This window comes from Elephas maximus, chromosome 8, assembly GCF_024166365.1.
Source record: "Elephas maximus indicus isolate mEleMax1 chromosome 8, mEleMax1 primary haplotype, whole genome shotgun sequence".
NCBI classification, from domain to species: domain Eukaryota; kingdom Metazoa; phylum Chordata; class Mammalia; order Proboscidea; family Elephantidae; genus Elephas; species Elephas maximus.
In genome coordinates, this window is record NC_064826.1 from 51,764,564 (window position 1) to 51,790,385 (window position 25,822).

At 36.7% G+C, this 25,822-nt stretch overlaps 1 protein-coding gene across 3 annotated transcripts in view; it reads right to left on the reverse strand.

Moving 5' to 3' along the window:
• Positions 1–12,581: 12,581 nt before the first annotated feature.
• CACNA2D1 (calcium voltage-gated channel auxiliary subunit alpha2delta 1) overlaps positions 12,582–25,822 on the reverse strand; it is a 542,050-nt gene continuing 528,809 nt past the window's right edge. For all 3 annotated transcript variants that reach the window (XM_049894495.1, XM_049894496.1, XM_049894497.1), the window contains one exon: positions 12,582–16,987. In XM_049894495.1, coding sequence (XP_049750452.1) covers positions 16,871–16,987 — 117 coding nt within the window. In that variant the 3' untranslated portion in view covers positions 12,582–16,870. The remainder of the gene's footprint in view (positions 16,988–25,822) is intronic.

Sequence of the window (25,822 nt, forward strand, 5' to 3'; positions counted from 1 at the left end):
ATTTTTCTAAGTAAAAACCTAACTTGTATTGTTCTATATCGCCTTGTATCACTCTCCATATGGCAGTTCAATGCCTCCTGTATTTAGTCCCTCTTTTTGATTATTGTGATCTTTTACCTATTGACTTCCATGATTCCCTGTTATGCGTATTTTTTTTTTTAATTAATCTTAATTTGTTTGTTTTTGTGATTTCCCTATTTGAGTTGATATCAGGACGTTCTGTTTTGTGACCTTGTGTTGTGCTGATATCTGATATTATTGGTTCTCTGACCAAACAATATCCTTTAGTATTTCTTGTAGCTTTGGTTTGGTTTTTGCAAATTCTCTAAACTTGTGTTTGTCTGTAAATATCTTAATTTCGCCTTCATATTTCAGAGAGAGTTTTGCTGGATATATGATCCTTGGCTGGCAGTTTTTCTCCTTCAGTGTTCTGTATATGTCGTCCCATTCCCTTCTTGCCTGCATGGTTTCTGCTGAGTAGTCAGAACATATTCTTATTGATTCTCCCTTGAAGGAAACCTTTCTTTTCTCCCTGGCTGCTTTTAAAATTTTCTGTTTATCTTTGGTTCTGGTGAGTTTGATGATAATATGTCTTGGTGTTTTTCTTTTTGGATCAATCTTAAATGGGGTTCGATGAGCATCTTGGATAGATATCCTTTCGTCTTTCATGATGTCAGGGAAGTTTTCTGTCAGAAGTTCTTCAACTATTTTCTCTGTGTTTTCTGTCCCTCCTCCCTGTTCTGGGACTCCAATCACCCGCAGGTTATCCTTCTTGATAGAGTCCCACATAATTCTTAGGGTTTCTTCATTTTTTTTAATTCTTTTATCTGATTTTTTTTCAGCTATGTTGGTGTTAATTCCCTGGTCCTCCAGATGTCCCAGTCTGCATTCTAATTGCTCGAGTCTGCTCCTCTGACTTCCTATTACGTTGTCTAATTCTGTTATTTTATTGTTAATCTTTTGGATTTCTACATGTTGTCTCTCTATGGATTCTTGCAACTTATTAATTTTTCCAGTATGTTCTTGAATAATCTTTTTGAGTTCTTCAACAGTTTTATCAGTGTGTTCCTTGGCTTTTTCTGCAGATATCCTAATTTCATTTGTGATATCATTAAGCATTCTGTAAATTAGTTTTTTATATTCTGTATCTGATAATTCCAAAATTGTATCTTCATTTGGGAAAGATTTTGATTCTTTTTTTTGGGGGGTTGGAGAAGCTGTCCCGGTCTGCTTCTTTAAGTGGTTTGATATGGATTGTTGTCTCCGAGCCATCACTGGGAAACTAGTTTTTCCAGAAAATCCGCTAAAAAAAAACTGCAGTCAGATCCCTATCAGAGTTCTCCCTTTGGCTCAGGCTATTCAGATGTTAATGAAGCCGCCTGGGAAGGGTGGGGGAGGGAACAGAGAGATAGGAGAGTAGCACCTCAGAATATAGCCAGAGTTGCTTGTCTTGCTTGGAATGACTGTTATATCTGAGATTCCCGCGGGCGCGTCGCCTATGTGTGCTGGCTGTGTGGAGATTGCCCCCGGGGGGTCTGGCCCGCTGGAGTCACGGTCAGATCCTCCGCTTCCAGCCCCACGCCCAGCGTCAAGGCTCCCCTACTGGGACGGTGCACTCTCAACTCCAAAATCAGTCGCTGCCTCCCGGGGACTTCTCGTCTCTCCAGCCGCGTGGCCGTGCCGCCCCCGTGAACTAGGTGGGCCCCCTCCCGGGGTTAGTTCAGATGGGTGGAGTAGCTCCCTGTGCTTGTGCCGCGACCGAGTGTCCTGGCTGGAACGCTGTTCTCCCCACTCCAATACCAGTCGCTGCCTCCCGGGGACTTCTCCTACCGGCTGCGTCCCACGCCGCCCGCGCGACCCGGCTGGTCCCCTTCCCGGGGTTAGTTCAGGGGGTGGAGCAACTCTCCGTGTTTATGGCGTACCTGCGTGCAGTCCTAATCCCTGCGGGACGGTTCCCCGGCTCGGATGCTGCTCTTTCTGCTCCAAGATCAGTCTCTGCCTCCCGGGGACTTCTCCTACCGGCTGCGTCCCACGCCGCCCGTGGAACCAGCTGGTCCCCCTCCCGGGGTTAGTTCAAGGGGGTGGAGCAGGTCTCTGTGCTTGTGCCGTACCTGACTGGTACGCTGGCTCCAGGCTCTGGAAACAATCGCTGCTTCCCCGTATTAGTTCGTTCTCCGTCTCTAAATCTGTGTTTGTTGTTCAGGGTTCGTAGATTGTTATGTATGTGATCGATTCACTTGTTTTTCCGTGTCTTTGTTGTAAGAGGGATCCGAGGTAGCGTCTGCCTAGTCCGCCATCTTGGCTCCGCCTGACTACTAATTTTTAAAACTATGAAATGAGATTATTTTCCAAGAAAATATATTAAATCAATTATTTTATTAAGGTACAATAAATAAAAAATAATGTCTTCGTTTTATTGAGAATCCATATGTAAAGGTAGTTATATCTGTGCAGCAGCAAATATAAAAATGCTTAACAGTTTCAGTTGCATTGAAGTAGACCGGGGTCTAATAGTGTTTGTTTTGGAAGCTGAAGAAAGAAACGCATTCTTCGAAAGACTGATGGATGGAAGGAATGAACCAAGGTAGGGGTTGGCTTGGGACAGTGGAAGTGAGTCCTTTCAAAGACTCAAAAATGGAAAGTGTGGGCCAGATCAGATGCTTTGTAACCCATTGTCTTTGAGTTGATGTGACTTATAGTGACCGTATAGGACAGAGTAGAACGGCCCCATAGGGCTTCCAAGGCAGTAATTTTTACAGCAGCAGATTGCCACATCTGGGAGGTGCTAGCATCCCAGCGCATAACTACTGTACCACTAGGGCTTCTTGGTGAGCAATATTGTTGTCATTGTTAGGTGCCCTCGAGTCAGTTCCCACTCTTTGTGACCCTATGCACGACAGAAGGAAACACTGCCCGGTCCTGCGCCATCCTTACAGCCGTTGTTATGCTTGAGCGTAACAATGATATTACAGCCACTGTGTCAATCCACCTCGTTGAGGGTCTTCCTCTTTTCCACTGACCCTGTACTCTGCCAAGCATGATGTTCTTCTCCAGGGGTCTGATCCCTCCTGACAACATGTCCAAAGTATGTAAGACGCAGTCTCGCCATCCTTGCTTCTAAGGAGCATCCTGGTTGTACTTCTTCTAAGACAGATTTGTTCGTTCTTTTGGCAGTCCGTGGTATACTCAATATTCTTCACCAACACCACAATTCAAAGGCGTCAATTCTTCTTCGGTCTTCCTTATTCATTGTCCAGCTTTCACATGGGGGTGAGCAATATAAAAGCTCTTTATTTCAAATTAAGTTTATGAGACCAGCTTTTATATGTGGATTTCTTAAATGGAGGTGGAGAAGTCAAGAGTCGAACAGCATAGCCAAGACTGTGCCTATCATTGTATCACTTCTGGTCAATATTTCAGTCAGGAAATAATTTCTACCGAGATAACAATCCCATATTTTTTCATAGTACCCCTTTTTCCTTCAGGTGTTCTCTTCTATAAAATCAAAATATTATTGCTGAAATTATTTTCACTTCCTGCCTTACGAAAAAAGCAATATTTTTACATAAAGTTTACATGTTTAGCTTAAAAAATGAATTTCTGTTTTGTTTCTTTGGTGTTAATAACTTTTAAAATTAGTTTAGTGATAACTGACATCTTTATTTTAGACTTTCTAACCAAGCCCAAAGAATACCTTTCCATTTATTCATTTATTTGTGTTCCCTGGTATTTAAAATAGATCTGATTAATTTTGCACATATCTTATTAAGTTTTGTCCTAGCCATTTAATCTTTTTGTTCCTATTGCCAAATGTATTGTTTGTATATATGGAGCCTCTTAATATTGAATATTAATTTTTCACCCTCGACTTTTCTATGTGTTTATTGTTTGTAATATTCTCCAGGGTTTAGCTGGTACCGTATCTTCAATAAATAATGATAATTTTACCTCCTTCTTTCCAATTTTTGTAACTCATATCTTTTTTTTGTTTTCTTGTTGAACTAGCTATTTTATATAGTGCCATTCAAAAGGCCTTTGTGGAAATTACTATGAAAGTGGTATATTTTAGAATACTTTGAAGTACTAATGAACAGAATGAATGTAGGTGTAACTCTGAAGCGTATGGCTTCTGAGAAGATTCTGAAGTGGGGCAGATGACTCGGATGTGGGGACCGAGTATTTCAAGAACTGATTTGTCAACCTTATATTACTGAAGAAGTAACCAAGGCAGAAGTAGCATTAGCCTTTCGCTTTCCCCCTTGTCTTACCTATTATGTTTTGGTATGCTGTCTTTCCCCTAATTAGTTTCTGATGTCCACTGAGGTTACATAAGCTGCTCCAGCCATCATGTTAACCTATTTACCAAGGGCTAAGTATGGTCATCTTCTCAAGTGTGCTGTCAGTTAGATTTGGGATTTACTGCCCACTTGGTTCCACTAGGTATTTATATTAATTCTGGAACGATAACTCTCTCCACCCTAGGCCCCTCATTTCCGGTATCAGAGTTTGGTTCTTACAGGTCCCTTTTCCTGGGAGCAAAGTGCTGCATCTGAGCCCCAGTCCAATGTCTTGTGACCTTCCACCTCAAGGACAAAACATTCAAGTGACCACTGAAACCACTAGTTCCCAACCTTAACTACATATTATAATTATATGAAGAGCTATAACAAAACACACATACCCGGGTTTCAACCCAAGGTGTCTGATTTAATCAGTCTGGCAAAGGGCTCCACAGCTGTGTAGTCAGCATGAGAACCACTGAGCTTTCTTGACTCTAAAATATCATCTACCCCTTTCTCTACCTTTCAAGCTGACATTCTACCACCACGTGGATACCTATGTGTGACTATGGCCCAAATTAGCCAAAAAAAGAAAAAAAAAATTAATTCCTTTGGCCGTGGTTTTCTGTATTGTCCACCTGGTAGATGCTCCATTGTTATCCAGGCCCAATTATCAGTCTATTCAAATCTGGTAAATTGGTCCTTCTCTCTTTACCTTACCTGAGTTGTAAGGAGCAAGCATAATTCATGCTTTAGTCACTCGCATGGATAGTCAGTAAAAAAGCCAGGGCCAGAAACCAGGTGTACTGATTTGTAAACATCTGTTCTTTGCATTATGCCTGAATCCCTTTAACTTAGTTCACTGTGTTCTAGATTCTTTCTTTTCCCATTTGGGCCTAGTACACTCAATAAATATAGATTGGTGATTATTTATTTTTTTACACATTTTCTCCCTTTATACACATATCTCACTTTAGACAATGCTGAAAAGATCATGATTCATTATCCCACATAGTGACTACAGCTGGACTCAATTAAAGTGAGTCTAACTCATATGCCACATGGTACAGAAGCTGGATGAAGTTTTTATTGAAGCTAGACACTGGTAATGTAATATGCAACGTATATATGCTCTTTATCACATTTCATTCCACATGTCTTCAGGCTTAGGTGCTATGAGAAGGCATGATCAGATGATGAAAAATTATGATGTCTTTATTCTCTTCAAAGATAAAACTTCTTCTTTCATCTAGGTTCCCACATTGTGATTTAAAATGAATTACAAAATACAAATTATTTTTCACATTCCAAGACTGACAAAATTTTGAAATAAAATAGCAGAAATGTGACTGCAAGCATTACTTACCTATTTTTTTAATAAGAAGTCATAGTTTTCTTTTTTTTAAATTATTTCTTTTAAACCATCAGGGAACAAGCAAGAGCCTTTTTTTTTTTAAACAAATTTTAGTAGTGGTTGATAATTCTAATTTAAGAATAATTAGTTCACTAGCTAGGAAGAAAGGCTCACATACAGAAGTTAGAAATCATTTAAAATGATCATATTTTATAATCAGGCACATTTTATAGTATAATACTTTGATCACTGAAAAACTTAAAAAGGTTTCATCTATTTGACCTACAACATATATTAGCAAATGTAGTATTTAAAGCTGTATTATCGATTGTACAGTTGGGCTAAAATGAAAAAAAAAAAAATTTAATAATGTCTTATCCACAGGAAACCACACTAAAATGACATTAGATGTTGTCATGGATTGAATAATGTCCCCCCAAATATGTGCAAACTTGGCTAGGCCAGGATTCCCAGTATTATGTGGTTGTCCTCCATTTTGTGATCTGATATAATTTATGTGTTGTAAATCCTAATCTCTGCCTGTGGTTAATAAGGCTAGATTAGGTTATGTTAAAAAGGAGTAGGATAGGATGCAACACCCTTACTCAAGTCATAGCCCTAATCTGATACAAGGGGAGTTTCCTGGGGTGCGGCCTGCATAACCTTTTATCCTTACAATAGGTAAAAGAAGAAAGAAGCAAGTAGAGACATAGGGATCTCATTACCACCAAGCAAGATGAGTCAGGAGGGAGCAGAGTGCATCCTTTGGACCCAGGGTCCTGCACTTAGAAACTCCTAGGCTCAGGGGAGGATTGACGACAAACCTTCCCCCAGAGGTGACAGAGAAAGCCTTCCCCTGGAGCTGGTGCCCTAAATCCAGACTGCTAGAGCCTCCTAGACTATGAGAGAATACATTTCTCTTTGTTAAAGCCACCCACTTGCGTACTTCTGTTATAGCAACACTAGATATCTAAGACAGATGGGAATCCCAGAGCTATTCTTAGATTTTAAAACTGAAAACAGAGCCTTAAATCATATTCTCTCACATCAGGTGACCTTAAGGATTAAATTCCTATTCTCATCAATTCAGTGATTGTGACAGTTGTCTAAGTAGTGGAGAGTAAAATTTTACCCACCACATATAGCTGAGCAATGGGTAGAGAAGACTGAAAAAGTGTGAGTCTGAAATAAGTTTCTTTTCAACAAAATTACTTAAAGGATAAAAAAAAAAAAAAAAAACCCACTGCCGTCAGTCGATTCCGACTCATAGCGACCCTATAGGACAGAGTAGAACTACCCTGTAGAGTTTCCAAGGAGCAGCTAGTGAATTCGAACTGCCGACCTTTTGGTCAGCAGCTGTAGCACTTAAACCACTACACCACTAGGGTTTCACTTAAAGGATAGATTACTCTAATTTCATTTTAGAGTTCTTTTTTGTATACATAAAAAAAAAAAACTCATTGTTTTTCTCCCATTTTCTCCAGTAACTGTGATAGAGTAATTTTTTCCATCTCAGACCAAATTAGCATATTCGCACTACACTTCCACTATTTATTTACACATCCTTTAGTATGCAGTACTGGGTTAGTATGTGTCACATATGCAAAAAAAAGCATAGTTGTAGGGGAAAGACAGATCCTTCTCTGTCACCAGCATGGAGATCAGGAAATTTCTGAGTGGGCTCCAACAGGTGGCTAAGATCATGGAACCAGCATACCTGCTGAGGCTTCACAGTAGAAAGGGGCAAAGGAACCCTGTAGCTGAGGCTGTAGGTCGACATACCAAGCTATGCTGGGGGACAATGAATTTTAGAGGATCAGATACAGGTTTCCCCCACTCTTCGAAAGTTCCCTTTACACCACTTTGCTTTTAGGAAAGAAGTACATTAGTATCTGTTTTTGCTAACAGAAAAAAAAAAAAAAAAAAAACCAAAGAGGGTTTACACGTTTATGAAAAAAGGTGGAAAGCAAAAAGAGTGTTCAGCGGGAGAGCCACACCCGTTCGCACTCCTCCTAAGCAGGCAAGCAAGAGGCTTGGTAAAATGTCTACATCAACACTTTCGCTGCCCATTTTATATACAGGTTTGATCAGGCTCCTTTCAAATTTCTCCGCCCTTATTGAAGACCCAGCCATATCCCATCGAATGCCTAGTGACATATAAATGCAGTATGCATTGCGAGATCCCATACTTGACTTGTCCCCCATGCATTTCTCTAACTGTAGGACTCATCCCTTGGCACACACAGTTAATGTAAATCCTGCTTTTCTGTGGGATTCCAACCCAGGCCCTTCGACCCAGCCCCATGTGCCATTGCCTGCTGGGCTACCATCCTTACCACCATCACCTCTCAGCCTTCCAATGTGCTCACTGTCTTCCCGATTGTGGTAAGTGAAATTACACTCTGCGTGCATTATTTCTACTTTATAAAGGCTGTGCATTTGTCACACCATTCCTGCATTTACTACACGTTAGTGTTATTTGAGGTTTTATATGTTATTTGGTATAATTCGGTAGGTTATTTTTGGGATCTGGGAATGCTCAAAAAATTTTCCCATATAAATTAATGAAAATTGCTTCTTTGCTTTATGCCATTTTGGTTTAGGAAAAGTTTCATAGGAATGCTCTCTACTTTTGGATAGTAGGGAAAACCTGTACATGCAACAAGGACTAAAGTAGGACCCAAATTGACAGGAGGAAAATCCCTAAGCTTCACCTAAAAAAAGATACAGTGCATTTCCTATGTTGAAAATATAGATTTTGACCTGGCTCATTTTTGCTAATCCCAGATTCTGATTCCTAATTCTGATCCAATCGATCTCTTTGATTGAATCTCCTTCTATGTATTATCCAAACTACAGGGTTCCAGGTAATTAAAAAGAAAAAAAAAAGACAATTTAGGAGTAGATTTGAGCTATGGATGAGATAGTCTCAAACTCAAACCTATTAGGTTTCCCTGTCTGACATGGCATGTTCCTAGGTGAGATTAATGCTAATTTATAAAGAGAAGTGGAAGAAACCCTCTGGAAGGTGTGACATCTTAACCATAAGTAGAGATGAAAATGTTAAAATGTTTACAAAATATTTGGCAGCAACTGTAGTCCCTGGGGAAACCCCAGTTGCATAGTGGTTAAGTGTTATGGCTACTAACCAAAAGGTCTGCAGTTCCAATCCACCAGGTGCTCCTTGGAAACTCTATGGGGCAGTTCTACTCTGTCCAACAGGGTTGCTATGAGTCGGAATTGGCTCTATGGCAATGGGTTTTTTTTTTTTTTTTGGTAGTCCCTGGGTGGTGCAAAGGGACTGTAGTTTCCAACTCATGGCGATCCCATGTGTGTCACAGTAGAGCCATGCTCCATAGGGTTTTCAATGGCTGACTTTTCTGTAGTGGATCAGACCTTTCTTCCAGAATTCAAACGCCAGCTTTTTGGTAAGCAGCTGAAAACAAATAAAACCTTCAATAAAGGATGTCTAATGTGTAGTGAGTGTTGAAAATAATTTTCCCAGTGTATGTATACTCTTGGGCAACAAGGATCTTATCTCCTTTGTATACTCAGCAATGTACAGAGGCTCATTCACAATATTTCAAAAGCGTGCTCTCTCACTTTCTTTTTCAGAATTGCCTGTCCCACCTTACCCTCCAACAGGGCACCCTTCAGTGTTCCCTATCTTGGAGAATGGGACTATTAGCCGCAATGTTAAGCTTCAGGACCCTAAGAGTAATTGTAAATTCTTTTCTTCAATTCAACAACCAGTGATTCATGAAGTTCTTTCCTTTCTCCTTTCTAAATATTTATAAAATCAGTCTACTTCTTTCTATGTACCTTCCTTCTGCTAGTCACAAGTGTCTCATCCTGACAATAGCCTCTTTAATTGGTCTGCTTTCCTGTAGGTGTTCTTCCTCCAATAACTTACATTTCTTCCTGAAATGCAAATCTGATTATATGCTTCTGTGCCTAAAAATATTCAAACCAAAAACTCATTGGTGTCCAGTTGATTCTGGCTTATTGCAACCCAATAGGACAGAATATAACTGCCCCATAGAGTTTCCAAGGAGCAGCTGGTGGATTTGAACTGCTGACCTTTTGGTTAGCAGCTGTAGCTCTTAACCACTGTGCCACCAGGGCTCCTAAAAGTTTTCAGTTTTCTGAATGCTTAAACTCCTCATGTGATCTATAGAGTACTCCAGGCTCTGACCCATTTGGTCTCTCCAGCCTCATTTTCCATGTCCTCTCAGATCACTCAGGACACCCCTCAAGCCATATTGAATGTCCTTTTGTTGTTTGTGGTTCAAATGACATCTTTGAATTATGGTGTTGGTGAAGAACATTGACTATACCACGGACCGCCAAAAGAATGAACAAATCTTTCCTGGAAGAAGTACAGCCAGAATGTTCCTTAGAAGCAAGGATGGCAAAAGATCATCTCACTTACTTTGGGCATGTTATCAGGAGGCACCAGTCCCTGGAAAAGGATATCATGCTTGGTAAAGTAGAGGGCCCGCAAAAAGAGAGGAAGACCGTCAATGAGATGGATTGACACAGTGGCTGCAACAATGAGCTCAAGCATAGCAAACAATTGTGCAGTTAGGGCAGGACCGGGCAGTGTTTCGTTCATGGAGCCGCTATTACTTAGAATCAACTTGATGCCACCTAGATCTTTGTTGAATGCTTACTCACTCAGTGTTGAGCCCTATGCTGAGTGCTTTATATTAATTATATCAGTTAATCCTCATGGCAACCCTACAAGGTGGTTACTGTGGTTATTTTACAGACGAGGTAACTGAGGCCTGGAGACATTATATAACTTGTCCATGGTCACAAAGCTAATAAGTAGTTAAGTCAGCAGCCAGATCTAAGCACTGGGTTCCAGAGTTACCCCTGAGCTATGCTGCCTTCACAATAAGGGTGAGGGCAGCAGCTACTGGATGTAGAAATTTTACAGGTTGGTATAATTTTAAGATAAAAAGGGGGAAGGAGTGCACAGGTAATGAAAACTGACATAAGTTTGCCAATTCTTTATTTTCCTGTAATAAACATCTAAATGCTGCTAAAGAATAACATTTGCTACAGTTATCATCAATTATCCCTTAATTTCACAAAATAAAGATCATTTTTTAATAGACTAAACCATTAGAGAAGAGCAGATATCTAGAAAAGAGCAGCCTTTCCTAATACAGGAAATAGACACCTTCAACCTACGTATATTACGCATTGTCCTTTTATCAGTCTCCTCCTGCTGTGTTGGAGAGCTGGTGTCCGGAACCACTGCAGTGCAGAAATTACTGAGACAGCCCATTCAGGCTCAGAGGTCAGTTTTGACAAAAGGAGCTAGTGGCCTCGGACAAGACTTAACTTCTCTAGAATGTTTCACGTGAAACGTGAGCACTTTTAACTGCATTGGTTCTAAATCTTAGCATCTGTTCAATTTGGTTTTTATCTTGAGCACGTTTTTCATAGAAACTTCATACAGAGGTGTAAGGAGAAAGCTGTTTTAAACCATACATCTCTACCATATAAAGTTCATGATGAACTTGCTTATTTTTTAGAAGACTTTTTTTTAAAGAAACTGAAGGTGTTGAAAGTAATCCTTAAAGACATGTCGAAGTCCTGAGATACTCAAAAAGTATTATTATCATAAAACATTTTGAAAAACATATCGACACAGTTAGTTCAAACGTAAAAAAAAAATTTGTATGATGAGTGTGTATTTTGGTATACTTTAACATACTAATAATTGTAATTTATAACTTGATATTTGAGTCCAGGTTTACATTTAAAAAAATTAATAGCATAAAATACAAGAACTAACTATTATTACAATAAATGCATTGCAGATCTAGATTCTGGTCTAGTTGAGTATTTAGCAACAAGAAGAGACTATCAATATGTGTCTGCTGGATGCACAAATGAAAATTTTAATTCTAGGTGAAAAACTATAAGGCTTAATAGAGTTGATCGACAGCAGTGGATAACAGATTTTTCTTTTTGTTTGTTTTACATAGAGGTGTGTGTTTGTAAGCAGAGGGCAAGAAGACCGTGGAGAGGAGAGACTGAATAGTCTTGAGAAAGGAAAATTGATGAAGTGAAATCTCCAGGGAAAAGGCAGGGGATGAACAAGATGATTGATAGAGGAAATGAGGATCTCAGGAGAGTAAGAAGATTGAGGGGATAAATTGGTACAGAATGAAGCCAGATGCTACAAAAACAAATGTTATCTACTTTACACTTTTAAGTAGCATTTTTCCCGTTGAAATGCCTTGATCAGAAACTAGGGGTCAGATTTTCCAGTAGTCATCCCTGGCACCTACATGCTCCATTCCACCCATGTGTAGACATTTTTGTTCTCTTATGGGATTCCCCAGAAAGAAGTAGAAAAGTAGGCTTATACTAGATTTCCCACAATGCCAGCCTCATTACTTTATTAAGTAAGCATTGGAAGGCAGGCTGTGAGGGGGTAGAAAGGTAAAAAAGAACTAATACAGCTGTTTTGAAACTTCATATACTGCACCTCATTGCCACAACTGCTGCTTGCTATAAAGCTGGAGAAATATTTAAATATTAGATGTAGAAAAGATATGCACATTCAGATAGTCTAATTTCCTTCTTTCAAACCATTTTCCCAAGGTCTTAAAAGAAACATGGGAACATTATTTTTGCCTAGGGTTTTTTCTTTTACAATAAAAGTCTAATGTCTGATTCAGTAGGTTTCCCAAATGCCTTGATGGTGGATGTACACAGGAAAAGATTTAGATTTATGTAAAGGAGGTGCAAGTGTATTTATTTGTTAGCTGGGTTTGTAACTGTAAAAGCACTTTTGTAGTCTAAAGTTTTCTGTCCAGAATTCTCTCCACAGGAAGGCTTGCTTTCTTAAAATGTACTCAAGGACATAGCACTCTGTATGTTTCAACTGGGTCTTAAAGCAAATAATCCAAACCATGTAGTGACTTTAAATGATAAACTTTTATTCTGAATATACTGTTTTTGCACAAGAATTAACACAACATTTTCTGGGATTATAAATATTTTTATAACAGTATCATACAAATTTTTACAAAAATTTTTTTTTTTAACCAGGCTAGTTAATTTCCACAAAAGTGTCAAGAGAACATAATAAAGGGGAGAAAGGATCTATTGTTCACAAAAGCCACTTGGTCTTTTGCATGGATGCACACTGAGCATTTCAATAAAATATCCCCAAAAGCATGATCCAACAATCATAGGACACAACAAAAAAGACAGCTTTGTCAGGTCACATTGTAAACTCAATTGGCATCTATACAAGACGGTATCCCATTAGTCTCAGTGAAATTTCTTTAGGATAATTATTTGAAATAGAAATAAGTAGGTGAAACTATTGGTAAAAAAAAAAAAAAGGGCGGTATAATTCTTTGAAATTCTGCAATTTTTTCCAATACTTGATACTTTGTTTTATTGATTTGCTCTTTACAGATATATACACTGAATATTAACAATATTAACATTCTGCTATGGGGAAACAACAAAAGTTCCAGATAATAATAAATTATTTGAATTTTTGGGCAAATGAAATAGTCATTCTACTCTACACTTTTAAAAAGTTACAACATTCCATTTTGTTTCAGTAAGTCAGACTCTATACCTCTAGAAATTTTAACGTCAACTGACATGATTGATGGAATAGTGTGAGAGTTTTGAATTAAGACATAAGATTAAGCTTTGGTGGCGACAAATATTTAAATGAGATGTAAAATACAAGAGAGCATCAAATAAGCAAGTAACACTTGGGTTGCAAAGGTCACTTAAAAGGGATACTGCCTATTTGAACCCAGTAAGGCCAGTTTTAAAGTTAATAAAAGGAATATTATAGGAAAACTTACAAATGGCAGCAACACTGTTTTGTTTTTTCCAAGTTAAGCAATAATGCTTTAAGCATTAGAAACATGAAAAAAGATCATACTAAAATCTTATAGGCCCAGGACCTAAAAATCTCTTCACCCAAACTTGCTAACTATGTCATGTTAAAAACCTGTTACAAATATGGACCACGGTTGGTGTTTGGCAGTAATGCTGGTTGTTCAAATGAAGAAAATATAAAGAAGTCATTAATGCAAAGTTCCTTCTTGTTACTCAACACCAGTGCAAGATTTATTCTGATTTTGTTTTTGTGAAAAACTACATTAAGCTTGAGTCTAGCAAAAATTAAATAAGTGAAGCCAATTTTAAAAGTTTTTTCTTGATCTCTTTTACTGTTTCATCTTTGGAAGTCAATATTAATAAAAAAAAATTAGTAGTAGTATTATTAATTAGCAAGCTATAATTAAAGTTCTTGTCAAACTCCCAAACCCTAAATTTAATAGAAGAATTTGATAAGTGTTACTGTCTTAAAAAACAGTATGCCAAAAGTGTGAAGACTGGTATCAGTAACGAGGACAATTTTAGATCAGAGAGCATATTTTTATCCAATTTATAACCAGGTATGTGGCTGTCATAATATACAACTTTATTCTACAACAGAAAATAAAGAATCATAGCAAGGCTTGTGCATGTAAATATATTTTGATGGCAACAGAAATCAAATAGGACCCTGCCAAGAGATGCCAAATTTAACTGAGATAATACAACAATAATGTCGCTGATAAAAACATACTATATCAGTGACATTAGCCATGGAAATATATTTAATAAATTTTAAACATAATTTTATGGTAGTTTGTTGTATGCTGGAAGCAATATGATTGTTTTAATGTGTGTCATTCATATACACAAACTAAGACACTTGTGTATTTTGATATCCCCTTCATGATTTAAATCATCAACGCTTTCATGATTTAAAATATTCTAGCAAAAGTTAACAATAAGTTTTATATATTTAATTAACAAACAACATGATTTAGATATATTGGTACTAGAATGAGAAGTTCCATTTTTTTTTAAATCACTTTGGCGTTTTCTAAAATGTCAATACCAGTTATAAATGAGACTACAGAATCACAACAATGCATTAGAAATGGTAACTGATGTCAACTCTTAGAACAATAGTTGGCAAAGTGATTCCATTTCCCTCTCCCCCTTTTTTAAATAAAAAAAATATTTTAAATAAGGAAATGTACATAAATGGCACCTAGGGTATATGGGTGATGGGTTGGAATTACAAATGTATGTAAAGCTAAAAACAAAACAAATATATCTTTTAAACTACGCTAAATAATTGGTTATATCTTTGATATGTGGATCATATTCAAGCATGCTGGATACCATTAATAAGATTTTGACTTAAAATTACATTTAAGAAAATTTCCAGCATATACACACACCAATATTTGGCATGTTCAAAAAAAGAACAAATCCATTTTACCATAAAAAATATCTGCACACTTCCAGCCTTCAGCAAAATTATTCACTATTACTAGTTAACACATTCAGTGTTTTTACTATTTCATCAAATACTGTTTACTCTGGAAAATAAATTCTAAGAGCATAAATAATATTCTGCTACCATATTAATCTATAATGAAATATCAGATTTACTACACTAACCATTTTCACCAATGAGGCTGTATAAAAAAAATTTTTATTATTCCTAATCAAGTATTCATGTGCATACGTATAGATTCAAGGTTTCCTATTTGTTCAGATTATTGTAAAACCATCATCAAACTGTACTGAAATTTTGGTCAAGTGACCAGACAATTTTAAATAGAGGGACAAAAGCAGCAGCCGCAGGGGTTTGTGGATTATATGTGTTACTATTCCAAAGAACAAAAAGGAAACCTAGGATGAATCTTCATTGAGAACATATATATGTACTTTTCAAAAAATAAATGTGTCAAATCTGATTTATGTACTTAAAATATCTGTACATACGTTTTCAGGCAAAAGGATGAATCTGTATAAAATCCATTAATTTCCATTTCACCGTTTACCTCACCCAATTGTCCAGCATTCACATTGCACAGTATATTCAGAGTAGTTTAACAACATTTTTAAAGATGACTTAAGTGCATTACACTGCAAGGTTCGGATTCTTACATAACAATAATGTCACTCGGTTAACTTTTCAATGGACTACACTCTACAGTAAGAGAAAAACAAACTGAAAAGTTAAAATAGCAGCAGCATCATGCAAAATACCCTTGGTAACCAAAGTTCTTTTATCACAAGAAAAAACATTTTCCCCTCCCCCCCACAAGCTTTTCTTAGAGCATTTTGAAATATCTGGCTAGCACTACATAACTGTACTGTGAACACAGGAGACGTTACATTGAAGCATTGATTAAGGGCTTACATTTATGAAGAATGATGCTGCATATTCAAATTTCACCATCAAGCACCTTTAGTTTAATAATTTCTTAGTTAATTATTTTCAAACCATCAATTCTTTACCACACCAGAGCTTAATTGGTCATCAATAGAGTTACATTTTTTTTTTTTTTGGCAGAGAAGCCATTCTTCGTAAGGCATTTTTATTCATGGCAAATTTTATAGAAAATTAGCCACTTATAGTTCAACAATTTAGATCAATGTTGATTTTCTCTCTCACTCTCTCTATATTTTCCAATAATAACTAGTCAAAGCTGTAATCATTTTTGAACAGAAGAATATGTGAAGGCAAAAATAACTTTTCCACCCCTAGGGATTTTTTCTAGGGATCTTATTGGTAGTAAAAGAACAAGGACTGCAGCAAGTCAACATTCCAGGTCACAATCAAGACAGTTCTTATGATTCATAAATGATGTCACAGGAAGCCCTTTTACATGAAATCACCAACAATGCAACAACAACTTTTCAAATTTCCCAGTAGAGCACGTATCGAATTTTGCTTTGATGTTATACATAGATGATGCAGTATCCACACAAGTTTAAGGATCTGACACCCTGACATGCAGCCAGTGGGTGCCTTAGAGTTATGCCATGGAATGGGCCCAGCTATAAGGAGCCCTGGTGGTGCAGTGGTTAAGCGCTTGGCTGCTAACCGAAAGGTCGGTGGTTGGAACTCACCAGCAGCTCCACAGTAGCAAGATGTGGCAGTCTGCTCCGGTACAGATTTACAGCCTTGGAAACCCTATGGGGCACTTCTACTCTGTCCTACTGGGTTGCTATGAGTTGGAATCGACTCAGTGGCAATGGGTTTGGTTTTTTTGATAAGGCCCAGCTAATGTTCTGCTGATTTGACAGTTGACCCTATCTTAATGCAATTTGAGGGCTCATGTTTTGGCAGGGTCTGTAGTTTAATTTTGCAGATTTTGGTTTTAGAAGGTCATAACTGGCAGTGTCTGCTGCCAGATACCAGCCAAAGCAGTACACACTGTATTCCAATGATAGACCACAGGGAGGGATTTAATCCAGAAACGCCACCACAGTCAGTATAATCCTCCTGTTGGAAAGGAAATGGAGAATAAAAATCTTGAAAACTATTTAGCGAGACAACTTACAGAGCATGCCATGTTTTGTGCACTCTGAACTCACCTTACAAAATTTCTTTAATGTGAATTCAAATAAATTACATTCTCCTAGATTTTACTGTTCAGCAGTTTTGGACAGAGCAATATTCCTAGCATTTGAATGTTTTAAAATTTAATTGTAGATTCTGACGATTAGGATAGAAAATACTTGATAATAAATCCTTTTGAGTAATACTTCAATTATTAAATAGAAAACTTACTTTCATAGTATCAAAAATTCCTGTATATTTATAAATGAAATACACAAGAATAAAATTTAACAGCATGTTTTGTAATTCCCAAGAAAAATGATTTTAGCAGCTGTGCTCTGTACAGACATATTTGGGACTGGTAAAATAAGTTTAAGAAATAAACTTCCATTCTCCATACGCCTTATATTCAGTTTCTAAGGTGAACATACTGTGCACATGTAGCATCTGGATGTTCATCAAGAATTAAAATAAGAAAAGGAATAATGTAGGTGAGCAGAGAACAAAAAGAGGACACTCAGAAAACATATATCCAAAATAAAGGCTAAGATGAAAACAGAGATCTGTTTTGTTTAGAGAGTCATGAAATACAAGCAATGATTATACTTACTTGGATTCCTCATTCTCTACTGTTGGCTCATGAAGTTCCCTACTAAAGGAAAATTTATTCTTTTTCTTTTATTCCTAGGTTCTATATTGTGTAACATTTTCCATGCTCTTTTATTCCTTTTAAGGTATTTAATTGCATTAAAAAAAAAAAAACTCATTTATTAATTCTCTTAAGCATCTCCTTTTAAGAATTCAAGAATCATCTTCTAAGATTCAAAATAACAGAGTACAGAAGAAATGTATCTTCTCTTCTTCAGAATAATTTTGCAAAGACTCCAAGGTCCCAGAAAATAAGTGCTTTGACTCCTTATGTTCACTAGCGTTTAATACAGTGCCAGTCGCATAGTAAATAACATTACTTTCTTGAATGGTAATTTAGGGCAGTAGAACTCTTTTTGTTTGTTAGAAGAAAGGCGTGAAGGAAAGAACCAATACAGGAAAATTTTGTTATTTTCCTAAAGCTACCTCTCAAATCTAAACAAAAATCATAAAATCATGTTTAATTCTTAGTCCTCATACTACTTGCCCTTTTATGCTATCAGGAGGGACCAGTCCCTGGAGAAGGACATCATGCTTGGTAAAGTAGGAGGTCAGCAAAAAAAGAGGAAGACCCTCACGATGGATTGATACCGTGGCTGCAACAGTGGGCTCAAGCATAACAATGATTTTGAAGATGGCGCAGGCCTGGGTAGTGTTTCATTCTGTTATACATGTGAGTAGGAACCGACTGGACAGCATCTAACGACAACAACAATTTGCCCTTTCAGGAGCATTTGATACTGTAGAATATTTCTTCCTTCTTGAAATACTTTCTCATGTGTCTTTGGTTAGCACTCTCTGTTCTTCCTCCAAACTTGTTTGCATTCTTTCTGTCCTTGGTTTGATTTCCTTCTCTTTCTTCCCTCTAAATGTTAGCATTTTCCAGTGGTTAGTTCTCTGTCCTATTTTCTTCATTTAAACTTTCTCCCTAGCCATCTGATATAGCTCTATGCCTTTACATTTCATTTATTTGCTAATTCATACTTCTATATCTTCAGGTTAATATATCCACTAATCTCTACCACTTCTCCTCTTGTATGTCTCACAGTGATCTTAAACTTGCCCAAAATATTATTCTTCTGAATCTCAGTAAATGGTCCTTCTAGAAGTAGTGAAAAGAGGACCAAAACTATAAGTCATATGATCTTATCCCTTTTTCTCAAATTTAATCCATCAGCACGTCCTCTTAAGTCTAACTTTAAATTATATCCCCTAACCTTCTACTTTTCATTATCTCAGGTTCAAGCAACCATCTTCTCTTGCCTAAAAAACCAGCCTATACTCATGTAAATGCTGCTTCACTTGTCTCAGTACTTCTATGGTTGCCCTTTTATACTCTCCTCCAAAAAGGAGTCAGAGGGATCTCGTTAAAACCATAAATCAAATCCTATCAATCCCTGCCTGAAACTTCGTAACTGTCTCAGAACAAAATCTGAATTCATTACCAAGGCCTACAAAGCCTTATGTGGTCTGGAGCCTGTTTGCCTGTCCATCTTCGGTCTCCTCACAAATACCCCAATTTCCCTTCACTCTGCTCCAGAAATATTGGTTTTCAATGTATCAAGCCAAGGTGTTTACTATCTCAGGGCCTTGGTCTTATTTATTGCTGTATCTTGGGTGACCATATAACTTATTGTCCAAATAAGGACAGTTTTAAGAGTGAAAGGGAATGCTATTCATAATTCTTCTGGGACAAAAGCATAAAATGGGACTGTTCCAGACTCTATCTCACACACAGAAAAATGGCCTAATATGCAGTAGCTATGCAATTTTTTTCTTATGCAATAAGAAAAGAAATTTTTTCTTATGCAATAATACTGGATAAATGAACAGTAGGTACTCAATAAAGCAACACACCTAGTGGTTGGTTAGAAAATCCACAACTATAAAATATTACCTTAAAGGTCTAAATCTCACTTAACCAGGAGCACTCCCCAGCTGTGGTTAGGTATCAATTTGATGGAACAGAAAATTAGCACACACTCGAGACCCTTTTATGTATTTAGAATGTATTTTGTAGTATGTGTTTATGTATTAGAATGTATTTTGTCAAAGAAATCCTTAATCAGCTCAATATTCTAGAAGTTTATTACAGAAAGAAAAATATTTTCTCTGGCTCTGGCTCTTACTACATTGTTTTTATTTTTATAATTTTAGGGTTTTTTTTTCTTCCCCTTTTGTTCCATTTCCTCTGCGCCATGATGAGATGTGTTTGTTTCTATAAGGGAGGTGGTAGCTCAGATAAGTTATTTGGAGTCCCTGAAGTCTGCTAATTGACTCACATTGAAAACTGTGCCTCTTTAGTTACCTCATCATGCTTTCTTATGTGTTTTGCATGGTGCAACCACATAGGCTTGAAATTTATCTAATAAAAGTGAATTATGAGATACGCTCTAAAAATATTCTACATCACAAATGAGTAGATGTAGGAGAAACTTCAGCACGTTCTCCATTTTATAGAAAGAGAAGTCCTACTGGGACTATGGTCAGACAAATCAGTCTGGATTACTGTTGTAGAAAATAACAGATCTGTGCCTAGTTTCAGTTCAACACATTAAAATAGAAAAAGGATGCAGTGTCAATATTATATAAATTTATATTAAAAATAAAATAAAGAGACTAATTTTATTACATTTCCTCATAGGGGATCTCTCTCAAAAGACTCTACTAATCAAGGTATCTACTATTCCTTTTCTCTCCTCCATTTCTCATTAAAAAAAAAAAAAAAAAAAAACTAGACCAGCGCTACATTCATGGTTTCGCCCCTAAGGTTTACTTTAGAAGACCATATATGTTGTTGTTCGGTGCCATCAAATTGGTTCCAACTCACAGAGACCCTATGTACAACAGAACAAAACACTGCACAGTCCTGTGCCATCATCACGATCCTTGTCATGTTTGAGCCCATTGTTGCAGCCACTGTGTCAAATCCATCTCCTTGAGCGTCTCCCTCTTTTTCACTGATGCTCTACTTAACCAATCATGATGGCCTTTTCCAGGGACTGGTCCCTCCTGATAACATGTCCAAAGTATGTGAGATGGAGTCTCACCATCCTTGCTTCTAAGGAGCATTCTGTCTGTACTTCTTCCAAGAAACATTTGTTTGTTCTTTTGACCAAAACCCAAAAAAACAGTCCATGGTATATTCAATATTCTTCACCAACACCATAATTCAAAGATGTCAATTGTTCTTCGGTCCTCCTGATTCATTGCCCAACTTTCACATGCATATGAGGTGACTGAAAACACCATGGCTTGGGTCAGGTGCACCTTAGTCTTCAAGGTGACATCTTTGTATTCGAACACTTTAAAGAGGTCTTTGGCAGCAGATTTACCCAATGCAATCCATTGTTTGATTTCTTGAATGCTGTTTCCATGGGTGTTGTTTGTGGATCCAAGTAAACTGAAATCCTTGACAACTTCAATCTTTTCTCCATTTATCATGATGTTGCTTATTGGTCCAGTTGTCAGGGTTTTTGTTTTCTTTATGTTGAGGTGTAATCCATATCGGAGACCATGCATACTAGTGGCTAAAACATCTTCGAGTTTTTGCTGTCAAACAAGTATTGCTAAATCCTAAGTCTGCCTTCCTTTCCCCAACAGTATCTAAGACAATTAATTGTACATAGTAAAAATCTTAATAAATTTTAATTTATTTATATACATTCAGAAATAAATTTTTCCAAAAGAGAATTTTCTGGTCATTTGGCTAAGAAGTTTTTGCCCTTTCTTTTCTGAATCATAGTTACTATTAAATTCCCTTCAAAAGGCAAATCTTTGGTGAAGACATCCACTAAATAATGACTAACTTTTGAATTTAGGAAGATCTCTACTTAGTGACTCCCAGCTGTTTCAAAGAAAATCTATATTTTAGTTGGATACTCCACACTAACTCTCTTAATAGGAAAAACATTCTGAATAAATAAAGGGCATTCTCTTACATGGCGAGCTAACATAGTTAACATATTAACTTACGAGGGAGGTTATTATATTTGTTCAACTATTTATACAGAGGGATTAATACATAAATATAGTTATACATACACTCATTTATATTTACGTACTTTTTTTCATGTATTCAATAATGTGCTTTTAAAAATTGGGTTTGCATAAAATAATGAACTTCGTCAATGGCATGGCAAGTAACTATTTCTTCTCTAAAAACACTGATTGGAATTACTATCATTTCCTGATGAATTATATTATTCATTTGGTGTACTTTCTACTTTGGTTTATAAACAAACTTTTGTTTTTTTATTTGTCTTACTTTTGTACTTCATTACCACTAAGCCCCTGTCAAAAAGTCTCATTTGAGCACTCGTGTTTTAAGGAGGTCCTCATGGTATGGGGATTCACAAATGTATATCCATAATCTATATCTTTTTTGGGCTCCACAGAATGCAAGGACACTATGTTTAGACTGAGTCCTTCATTAAATGCTTTAGAGAGATGTCACCCTTTAGAAGACGTTAGAGGTTATCCCACCATCCCAGTTTTCCTGTCAGCAGTTGCTAATTTATAGCAAATTCCTAGTTATAGCCTGACTAACACTGAAGCTTATACCCTGACCTTTGTTGGTCCTCAATGTGGGGAACAATCGCCAACTAACCTCTCATTATTTTTTGGTAATAGTTTATGTTATTTTTTCAACTTTTTATTGTTTCAGAGAAAATGATACTTCCTTTGATATCATCATATCAACACTCAAATTGCATAGACTGGATTCACTGTTCCATACTGATAACTGTGTTTTGAAGACCCAGCCCAAATCTTACTATTGTAAAGTGTACCTCATCTACTTTATGTTCTCAAGACTAATCATTATTCATTCCTTAAAGACACAGAATCAAATAATCCCAGACATGCTCTTTTCATCTTCTAAAATTTATCTTATTAAAATGTGTTGATCACATCCAGTTAAATACATACTGACATTTATTTATTGTCATGATTAATTTATAATTATGTTGAGAAAGAAAAATATATTCATGGAAACATTAAAAATTTTATTTGGGTGGGGTCTAAGATGAAAATATTTAAAAAATTCATTGTTACATATATATATATTTAAGGTAAAGGTAAAAAGGGAGTGGAACTATTAAAAAAGGAGAAGTTATGCAGATTTTTGTGTCTAATTAAACCAAAAAACATCAAATCTTTTGCTGTCAAGTTGATTCTGACTCACAACAACCCTATAGGACAGAGTAGAACTGCCCCAGGGTATTTCCAAGGATGTAAATCTTTATGGAAGCAGGCTGCCACATCTTTATCCCATGAAGCCTCTGGAGGGGTCAAACTGTTCACCTTTCAATAAGCAGCCAAGTGCTTTAACCACTGCACCACCACAGCTCCTAAACCAAGAAAAACCAAACCGGTTGCCGTTGAGTTGATTCTGACTTAGAACTGCCCCATAGAGTTTCCAAGGGACACCTGGTGGATTCGAACTGCCAACCTTTTGGTTAGTGGCCATAGCTCCTAAACACTATGCCACTAGGGCTCCTAAGGGTGTCTAATTGATAGCCTAGAAATCTCATCTAAAAACTCTATGATTAAGTAAACTTTTGAATAAAAGGCAAAAATACAGTGTAATATACTCTTCCTTGCCTATAGAGTATATTGCAATAATGTGTTGCCCTTCTGCTCAAGTTTACTTATCTCTATTATGACTACTAATAGGGAAATTATTTAAAAAAATTCTTTACGTTTTTCATATGTAAGTGGTATGGTAACCTGTGCACACTTTGAGGTGTCAATCAAATGATATCCCAAATAGCTACTTGTATATCATTTACATAATGTGTCCTTGTAGAGATTTAATTTTGGCCTTCTCTTTCAATTATTAAAATCAGTTAAGTTTACCTCACTGGAAACTTTTGCTATAAAAGCCACTTTTTATTATCCCAGAACAAATGTGGTTATCTCCTGAGACCCAGTCTCCTACACTACTTTCTCCTCTCTGATGAGCTCGTTCTATTCATAGTAATGGACACATCTCCATCTAGTGGTTTCGCAATCAATGAATACCTAGACGACAATGAAGAAATCACAACAGAAGTTGTTCTAGTAACAAAAATCATGGCAATTCCAGAGCATCAGAAATGAAATTGCAAAACTGTAAATGGAACACCAAACAAAAAGCAGGTCCCAAAGCATCTTTTCAATAGTGTTGATTATATGAATCAGAAATTGGACCAAAAAGTTAATAAGTAATGATAGATTTGGCCTAGATATTATTGAAGAAAGACCTGGCAATCTGCTCCAGTAAAGATTAAAAAAAAAAAGATTACACCCTAGAAAACCTTGTGGGGCAGTTCTACTCAGCAACATAGGGTAGTTATAAGTTGAAATCAACTCGATAGCACCTAGCAACAATAATGTAAGTAATATCAAATAAAATGCACTTAGAAATGTGAAGCACTTACAATAAGATAGTTCGATAAGACTATTAATATTTTAGGAGTAAATATCTAAAACATTTAAATCAGATTTATTTAAAAAAAGAAAAAAGAATGGATGACTTCAAAGTCCTTAAATAATGCTTGATAAAATGAAAATGATCCATTAATTTGTCACCATTTTTGAAAATTGTCTTTATGGTATTTTTCTTTAGTAAAAGTAAGATATTATGAAGCATGTGTCCCCCCCCACCCAGGATTGGACTTAATCTTTACATAAAACCTCATGACAATATTATGATTGTTATATAAATATAGAAAACTGAAATTTTGTTTAGGACTAGAAACCTATGCATCATTTAAAAACAATATTTGTACTGCGATTTTAAGAACCTGGTTTCAGGATATTTAATATTGTGGGTTGGGGAATATGGATTATTTTGTAAAATATCAAGCCAAAAACGAAAACAAAGAAAAATTAGAGAAAGTGACTGACCATCCACACCACATGAAAACTTGCAGTAAAATGAAGATAGGAGCTGACATCATGGTACAGGCACGACTCGTTGTGCATATAAGTTGATCCTATTAATAACGGGCAAAATAGCAAGTACAGGAAAAGGAAAGAAAACACAGAAAAGAAGACATACGAGATGAGATTTCATGCAATTTGCTAGCAGTTAGCAGTTAATGTGAGCCTTCATCCAGAGCAGATTCACAAAAACCATTGCAAATAAGCATTATCAAAATATTCCACTGCTAAAGAAACACAACACATCATCAGCACATCAAGCTACGAGCAAGAGCTGTACTTTCACACACAATTCCCGACATAATTTACAGGAACGTGAATTGCTGGGAACTTTTGTATTAGCCAAACCTTTTTAATGCCTTGATGAAACAATACAGTTTCCTAGGAGAAGGATATTTTTTTTTTTGTATTAGCCAAATCTTTTTAATGCCTTGATGAAACAATACAGTTTCCTAGGAGAAGGATATTTTGGGTAATATATTTTATATCATCTTTAAAATCCATCTGGACAAACGTAATCCCAATCTTTGTACTGTTGAAAACTGGTGACAGATAGTTGATGACTGGTTTTCCTAATGAGCTGTAGTGCACCTTGAGCCCTGTTATGCATTGAATTATGTCTCCTAAAAATATGTGTTGTAAATTCTCACCTCTAGGCCTGTGCTTATAATCCCATTTGGGAATGGGTTGTCTTTGTTATGTTAGTGAGGCAATATCAGTATAGGTATATCTTGAGTCAATCCCTTTTGAGATATATTAGCAGAGGCACGAAGATTGATGCCAAGCACATGAAGATCACCAAGAAGCCAAGGAACGCGGGGCTTACAGATGCTGAAGAGTAATAAAGACCTTCCCTCAAAGGCATCAGAGAGAGAAAGCCTTCTCCTAGAGCTGGCACCCTGAATTCAGAATTCTAGCCTCCTAAACTGTGACAGAATAAATTTCTATTTGTTAAAGCCATCCACTTGTGCTATTTCTGTTATAGCAGCACTAGATAACTAAGACAGAATTCGGGACTGGTAGAGTGGGGGGCTATGATACATAAAATATGTAAGTGGTTTTGGAATTGGCTAATGAGTAGAAGTTGGAAGAGTTTTAAATTTCTTAATAATAAAAGCCTAGATTGCCTTGAAGAGACTGTTGGTGCAATTATGGATGTCAAAGGCAATTCTGGTGAGGGCTCAGAAGGAAGTGAGGAGAGCT